General features: G+C 39.0%; 1 protein-coding gene across 1 annotated transcript in view; it reads right to left on the bottom strand.

Annotated features, from left to right (window-relative positions):
• Positions 1 to 4,129: 4,129 nt before the first annotated feature.
• HHLA2 (HERV-H LTR-associating 2) overlaps positions 4,130 to 8,630 on the bottom strand; it is a 5,070-nt gene continuing 569 nt past the window's right edge. Inside the window, exons 2-4 of the mRNA XM_009321382.1 lie at positions 7,854 to 8,174; positions 4,408 to 4,698; positions 4,130 to 4,194 (exon numbers count right to left, since the gene is read on the bottom strand). Coding sequence (XP_009319657.1) covers positions 4,130 to 4,194; positions 4,408 to 4,698; positions 7,854 to 8,174 — 677 coding nt within the window. The remainder of the gene's footprint in view (positions 4,195 to 4,407; positions 4,699 to 7,853; positions 8,175 to 8,630) is intronic.

Below are 8,630 nucleotides of genomic sequence, written 5' to 3'. Positions count from 1 at the left end.
AGGTTTAAAACAGAAAGCCATCTCTTTCCCCCATACCGAAAAAAAAAAAAAAAAAAAAATCCCTCAAAACTGAATCTTCTTCTGTGGAAACTTTTTCACTGTCCCTTTAGGATATCCAGGTTCCAATTTTTCACAGCAACTCCTCACATGCAAGTGTCAATTGACTTAGTCTTTTTTTTTTTTTATTCTTTCTCTATCAGTTCAGTTGTTTGTTACTGTTGCTCAGATAATCACATTTCCATGTGGCTCTTAGTGTAACTCAGTAGGGAAGGTGAAGGAACTCTCTGTTCTTTCCAGCAGCAATCTCAGTAGCATCTGTGTGTGCAAAGAGGGATTTTCTTCCGGTATGTCAAGGTGCTCATATGATTCTATTTCTGCATTTCTAGTCAAAAAAAAAAATGTTTGTAAGAACTACTGATGTGCAAAATTAATCCTCTAGTGGGAACAGAACAAGACACACTCACTATAAAGATAAGTCAGTATTTTCCATTTTAACATTAGCTGAGTAAAATAAACATCCATATAACAGTCCAGAAACATTCCTATTTCTTCCATTTAGTCCTCCATCAATGTAACTGGAGCTGAGTTAACCTGTAAACTGTTCCACTTCCTCTGATTATAGTATGTTAAAGGTCTCAACAGGTCCCAAGATTAATTTAAAGAATTTAAGCAAGATTCATTTAATAGCTGCATCTCAAAAGCATGTTATCATCTCTAAAGCCTGTTAGCATTAAAATTGACTAATCAGAAGCATGCAAGTGAGTATCTAAGTGAGAGAAAAATGAAAAAAGACTGAGACTCAATCATTTTAGAGTTGTCTTTCTGGTGTGTTCTTGTTGAACCTCATGGTAACCATCATAAAATGTTTCCTGAAGCTTACCAAATTCAGGCTGTGACAAAATCTTAAGGCCCAGGGAGTTTGAAGGTATAGCTCTCCATGGATAGGGCTGTACTGTCAGACACAGAAAGATGTACCCTAAGGCCTAAAAGCTCAAGTTAGTTTTTTAAGGATACTCACCACAAATGCAGAGGAAGGAGACAGAATACTATGAGACAGAGCCAGCCTATTACAAATGCACAAGAACAAAATGCATCACTTGAAGATGCTGTACTCTAGTAAATAGGAGAGACGTGTAGAGAGATGAGATCAAGGACCATATGGTTATAACAGTCTCCTAAACAAAGCAAGTAGTATAACTTTTCACACTGAAGTTTTGGTGAGCTTTGACATTGGGTGTAATTGAAACAGTAATTTGAGCCCTAATGAAGACTAGCTATGTGCACTGTTTGAGGGACTCCATGTTTTGGTTTGGGTTTTTTTTGGTCTTAAACACAAGTGAGAGAAAATAAAAGTTTGATTGCTTTTAAAGCAAGTTATCAGAAAGTATTTGTGAAGGGTAACCAATTTTTTCATCTTTTTATAGAGCACAGGAGAGCATCTGGTCAAGGGACGGGCATGTTAACATTGTTACAACCAAAATACTATTGCATAGACGTACCAAAGAGGGCCTTCTGGACATAGAAAATAGTAAGAATGAGGACAATTTATTTATGCTGAGAGTTATCGTCCTACATTTTCAGTCTTTTTTTTATGCTTTAACCCATGAAAATCAAATTTATATTTTGGTCAAACATGCAAGGTCTGGATTTAAGCTTAATAGTACCTTTAAAAATAATAAATCCCCTAATGATTGTACATACCTTGAACCTGACCCAGAAACAGACTCCGACTACCAGCACAGCAATGACTCCTAGCACAGGAATGACTCCTAGCACAATATTCCTGGTGTTACCTGAATTTTCTTTAAAAATACAAATTCCAAAAAGTTTAACAGAAGGGCTTTATATTGCAAATTAATGTTCATTATTGTTCAATAAGTATATCAAAGCTATGATTTTTTTCTCCTATTTATAATCTAAAAGCTATGATTTAGGGAGAATGTCTCGGTTTCTTTTTAGGGTTACTAATATATAAATGTTCAAGTTACTTGACCCTTACTCTAAGACTTTAAAGTGATACTTTAATGACTTAAGTGTGAATAGCTGAAAGCAGATTATTTTACTTAATTGTGCTGATACAAAATTCCATGTGTGTTCATGTAATGTGATTTGACGACTTCTTAATACTTAAGTCCCATTTAAAAACAATCAACTGCCCAGTATGGTAAACACTGCCTCCAGGCACAGTGCTCAGTGCCATTAACAGTACTGCTGATTTCCAGTAGAACAACTCAGTAAGCGTTATCCAGCCCGGACCATAGATTTCATTATTTCTGTTGCGAAACCTTTGCAACTTTCATCTAAAACATTTCCCAACTTCATGATACAACCACGCAATCTAGGTAGGCACAAGAAGCAGCAGATCCTCAGGTGGGTGGTAACAATGGATTCCACAGGAGATAAGAGCCCGTCTAGCACAGGTTGGTCCTGCACAGCACCAAGTGTCTCATTATGCCAGCCAATTTCAACAATGTGAGAACACTCAGACCCGAAGGACTCATTCCTTTAAGTACGGTTCTTCTACTTCAGGCTTCCTTTCCACTGCTGCGTCTCGTCCAAAGAATTTGGAAAATTCTACCCTCCTCTGGAAACTCCCTATGGATGTCTAGCAAAGAGTTCAAAAACGAGAACTGCCAAACCAGAGCATTTAATCTAGTCATTGCCTTTAGCTTGGCTCTGTCCCCACAAGCAGACCTGTTTACATCTTGTCAGTTCCTTTGGTAGAGCAGCTTTAAGCTGCGACCTTTCTTTACACAGGAGAAGGCCTCTAAAATGATTGTAAATTCATCTCACTTTTCCCCTTAAAAGTCTCCTTTCCAGTGGCACTTGGAAATCTTTCTGACGGTTGAGCAGCTGCTGTGCTTTGACCACTATCTAGTATACTGATCTAGCTCGTTCCCATATGCCCTACTGTCTCTATCTGCTTATCTGCTTCCAGCCTGTGCTGCCACAAAGATACTAAGTGTCTTTGTTCTGTAGAATGTATTTCTGGTCCACAAGTAGGAAAATTCTGTGAGTGGCACAGTAATTTAACCACTAAAGAGGGGATTTCTATCACTTATGGCTATTGTAAGATCCATCTGCAGAAAGCAGCTGCAGAAAGGCATTTGTAGAGGATGATCCAGATCATATTTGGACTGAACACGTGCGTGTGTCTGTCTCCAGTGAATGTACAGGGAGACGGATGGACTTGCGCGTATAAGTTAGGAGCATCAGTTAAGTGTGTAACTCCTTGGGGGTTTTCAATGCTTTCCACTTCAGAGGCACAATATTGGCTTTACAGGATAAGGAAGACCATGCTGGAATTTGAGCTGCAACAAAGTGTGTTTGTCTGACTTAACCGTTTTCTTTAATCTAACTCCCCTTCTTCAGATTGCATATAGCCACTGCCATTTAAAACACCCCCTATATCAAGTTTTCAGACCGAAACTAAGCTATCATGGGGGAGGGGGGGGAAAGGAAGACAAAAATATGCAGTGATTACCACTTATTCTAGCCCCTTTCCTGCTAAGTTGCCTCTATTTTTCATGTCCTACTGGCTTGTTTCAAGTTCTCGTCTTTCTTAAAAAAAACAAATGAGGTGTTCTATATTAGTTCTCAGTCGTTTAGGTGATTGTGTTTAATTGTGTAAAATACCTGTGTGCTACTGTTTGAATGGTTTTTTTTCTCCTCCCTTTGGACTGAGATTTAAGGAGGCTGCATCCCAAACAGCATACTATTTTTGAACAAATCTGTAATTTGTTTGCACTATAATTTTAGAAAGCTGGAGTAATTTTTTTTAACCTTTGGTAAGAATTTTCAATAGGTAGAAAAGTTAATCAGTAAGTCTCCTTGAAACTGGAGACAATGAAATAACTGTAACTAAGACTTCACAGTTGGAAATTTACTACAGTTCATAAAAACACAGGCATGTATATATACATATATATCCCCAGGTCTAAGAAAGGCCTGCTGTGTAGAATTAAAGCTTTGAAAATAACAACTGTGTGCTCTCCTCAACAAGGTTTCTTCTGCAGGCACATTTAATACCACATCTTTGGGCTTCCCATCATCTCCCTGCTACCTTTAAAGACTGTATTTGCTATTAGCAGAGCATTTAGGACATGATTCTGAGAGCTTCCCTGTGCCCTCAGTTCTGAGGGCAGTTGGTGGCAACTGAGAGCAGCCACCGATTGAGACCTTTGCCACAACAAGCTGCTAATTGAAAAAAAGAAACTTCAAGTCTTTAAATAAATTCATCTTAGGTAACATTTTTTTCCTGGGGGGACAAAATAAAACATCTCTACTACCCACCTGTACTTATTACACAAGATGATTTTTCTCAATATTTTACTTCTGATTGACTCTTTGGCTCTGCATTCCCCTCACTGGTCCCCATCCTCCGAAATGGAAAGACTGGCAACTTACCAACTTGCAAAGTTCTCGCAGTCAGTTTTGTGTAGTGAGGTGTTGAAATATTACATAGATATTCTCCACTGTCATTTGCAGTAAGATCACACAACTTCAGTGAAAAGTCATTTTGGTTAATCTGGACTCGAGGCTGGTAAGAGTGAGATGTACCATTGAAGGAGGCCAGGACTGAGATCACTGCATTTCTGTTTAATGTCCAGACAACACTGACACCTTCATTGTTTGTAGTGTTATTGCTGTATTCACAAGGAATTGCAGTGCTACTTCCTTCCACGCTAGACAGTTGGTCTGAAACAGATAATTGAAGAACCCTCTGCAATTTTTTTGGAAAATACTGTGAAGGTTATTTAGACATTTTCTGATTGTTTTCTGAAGTCTGATACTACTGTGGACAAATATAAAAACATATTTCACTATTTTGATATCATATTCAAACATCACGGTATGCTTCTAGAAGCACCTGAAGATTTTAAAAGCAAACCTATCTTACATTAAAAAAAAATAAAAACCTAAACGGTATTAGCTATACTTATGAAAATTATTTTGTTTTCATTTGCCTATTTCACCTCTAACTGGTGTGTGTGTGTGTGTGTGTCATTAATAAAAGTGATTCAGCCTAGTCTAAGTTACTGTGTAAAGTAGCATGAAATTCCACACGTTGGGAGCAGAGAGAAAATGCAACAAATCAGACACCTGCACATTTAAAGCAAAAGGGTAAAACTGTTACATTGTAATTTAATTAAAAGAATAAAAAGATTGTATTTAGTTAGAAATAACTTTCAGTTATGGTGGACTTAAGTACTTTACCTGTCTGTGTGGAACACTTACAATTAATTAATAGCTTTCAAAAAAAGGAAGGGGAGGGTTTAAGTGGAACTAATAGCTAATGTAAAAAATAATAATATAAGCAAATTAGTATCATAGCACAACCATCAATTTGACAGCAGGGATTTGCTGCAAAGGAAGGAAAAACAGAGGAGGCTGTGGTGGCTGGCAGTCTGCTGGAAAGGAAACTAATACGTTATTTTGACACGGTATAACCACACTTGGTTTCTGTTTGTGGGGCTGAATGAAGAGAGACATGGGGCTGAAAACCACGAGGGCAAAACAAAACAAAACTCTACCCCACACTGCTATTATATAAGGAAAAGGAAAGCAGTATATTTTCAAAATGTTCCAGTGAGAAGATAGATGGATGTCCTGGTTTCGGCAGGGATAGAGTTAATTTCCTTCCTAGTAGCTGCTACAGTGCTGTGTTTTGGATTTAGGATGAGAACAACGTTGATAACACACTGATGTTTTAGTTGTTGCTAGGTAATGCTCACACTAGTCAAGGACTTTTCAGTTTTCCATGCTCTACCGACTGAGAAGGCTGCAGGTGCACAAGAAGCTGGGAGGGGGCACAGCCAAACTGGCCAAAGGGACATTCCATACCATGTGACGTCATGCTCAGTACATAAACTGGGGGAAGCTGGCCGGGGGGGCCGCTGCTTGGGGACTGGCTGGGCATCGGTTGGCGGGTGGTGAGCAATTGCACTGTGCATCACTTGCTTTGTGTATTATTATCATCATATTATTATTATCATTTGATTTCAATTATTAAACTGTTTTTATCTCAACCCACGAGTTTTTCTCACTTGTGCTTTTCCAATTCTCTCCCCCATCCCACCGGGGGGGGGGGAGTGAGTGCGCGGCTGCGTGGTGCTTAGTTGCTGACTGAGGTTAAACCACGACAACGGATGTAAACAAAATGTACAAAATGTACATTTTTCTCTTGTGGATCAGAAGGATAGATTAATAAAATAGAAACTTATAGTGCACTTGTTACCTGCTATGATGCCGTACTTGAAACCTTCCATATTGCAAGCTATTGTATGTAAATTAGAAACTGCACTCTTGTCCTGAAGGATATGCAGTGGATTAGGAACTGAGAGTGTCTGGGTACACTTTAGGGGGAAATCAGGGCAATGGAAGCAGCCACACACATCTCGCAAGGGAATTGCTCTTGCATTGCTCTGGATCCCATTAAAAATATTTCTTAAGAAACAGGAGAGGTTGAAAAGTACCAGTTATTTACTTGAACTGAATTTCCAGTGAAATTCAGGAGGAGGACAAAACGGAGAGTTGAAATTTCATAGCCCTGTTTTTCCTTAACTAACAAAATGAGCTGCTGTTTGCTCAAATGCAAGCTTGCTGCTCTCCACTCCCATGCACCCCCAGCACCCAACCCAGGCACTTAAGAATGCACTTGAAGAGAAGTACAATGAAAGCATCAAACAGTACTGAAAAAACTCTCACAAAAGATAGGGAATGGACTGAGTAAAGAGCATATGCACCTAGAGCAGCAGGCAAACTTTCCCCTCTCTCATATAACCTACAGGTTCACTAAGATTTCCATGTATTTTGTCCAAGTTCATTCTTTTTTTCATAGAGTGTAAAGTTTGATTATTATTATGCACCTCTTGAAACATGAAACTGATATGAAAAAAGCGTTCAGAGTAAAGCTAACTCACAGAAGTGTGAGCTATCCCCTCTTATCCCTACTTCTTGAACATATACTGCCTTGTAACAGATGAGTTTCAAAGAGGAAGGCGCATCCTTTTGCACCATCCCATATCCGTGTTGCCCCACTACAGAAATACTGTATTTAATTTGGCTCTGAAACCAGCTGTGACATTCAGTAACAATGCAGGAAAAGACTTCCATCCATTCCTACCTTGCATCTTCCATTCAGCAGCCCACTCTTCATAAGGGAGATGAATATGACAGTAGTAAGGATCAGCTGTATTTATAATGTTTTGGTCACTTCTAAGAGAATAGAGAACTCCATCCCTGGTTTCCTGCCGATCTGTTTCTTGGATGGATGTATTGCCTTGTACCCAAGATATATGTGGTGCTGGGTGAGTGAGAAAGGCATAGCACTTCAGCATCCTTTCTGTGTCTGTCTTTTGGTATTCTAGTGCATAATAAGAGGAAACTGTAGATGAAAAAAAAAAAAGAAAATCAATCCTACTAATTTCAAAATCCTTTTTAACTTGAAGAGATTGGTCTTTTGAAATAACATTGGGGAGAATAAACATAACTGAGAACAAAATTTAATCTGTGTTTGATTTCAGAAGAAAGCACAGCATTACTTACTGTCAATGCCAGGGTCTGTACTGTTCTGAGGAGCCACATGTTTTAAAACTCAAGTATATTTCCTAGTTACCCTTTAGAAATCATGGTGCAGTAGGTTATGAGAACAAGTACTGCGCTGAAATTTTTCAACTCATGTTACAACGTTTCACCAGAAAAAATGAATTGCCTGATAATACCATCAAGCCCAAAAGGTGTTCTGTTGGGTTGGAAGATTTTGATTTCATGTAAGAAATAACATGAGAAAATCTGTTGGTGTAATCCCATTTCCACTGGTGTGATCCAAGCACTTTTGATGTCTTACTGACCTCTTACGTGCAGCATCACTTCCACTTCTGTTTTAGTTTGCTGTGTTCCCACATAGCAATTATAAGAGCCCTCATCAGTCACAGTCAAGTTACTAAGTTTCAAGGAGGCATTTCCACTAGGAATGTTCTCATGGAAAAGGTGTGTTCTGTGTCTATAATCTGGGTCTTGTCTTTCCAGCTGATCACTCTGGTCGTAGTAGCTGTGCACAATTTTGTCCCCTTTCTGCCAGTAAATTACTTCATAATCCCCAGGTGAGAAAGGACAAGGGAGGATGCAGTCCTTCGAAAACAGCCCTGTTACTGTTTCCTGTTCTGTAAAACCTGAAGACAAAGTACAAATGAATAAGTTAAATCTAGTCTACAAGCATATTTCCGCCCCTCCTTATCCCTGACAAAAAAAATGCTCTGGCAGGCAGCACATTCCTACCGAGCGTGCCAATGGATCTTTCATGGCTTTTCTGTAGTGTGAGTCTCTGGCACAGCAAGGGTCTTCATTCAGTTTAATCAATATTATAATGCAGAGCTCTGGTCTTGGAACTTACAATCAGTTTAAGTAGATATCCTGAGTAAGCACCTATATATTCAAATCAGCACACCGCCACCTTAGCACCTGAGCTTCAAATGCATTTCCAAAAGCACCACCTTCAACCTCAAAACCTTTTGAGTTGCAGCTTGCTACTTGCTCAAATGTTCATAGTGCCATGTTGCAATGACCCAGGTTACCAATAACCTCACATAGTGCCAAGCAGTTGCACCATCACAGAAAAAAAGGATGCA

Source organism: Pygoscelis adeliae, unplaced genomic scaffold (assembly GCF_000699105.1).
Source record: "Pygoscelis adeliae isolate BGI_AS28 unplaced genomic scaffold, ASM69910v1 Scaffold363, whole genome shotgun sequence".
Lineage (NCBI taxonomy): Eukaryota > Metazoa > Chordata > Aves > Sphenisciformes > Spheniscidae > Pygoscelis > Pygoscelis adeliae.
The sequence above is the reverse complement of the archived record's forward strand: the minus strand, read 5'-3'. Positions and strand labels throughout refer to the sequence as shown.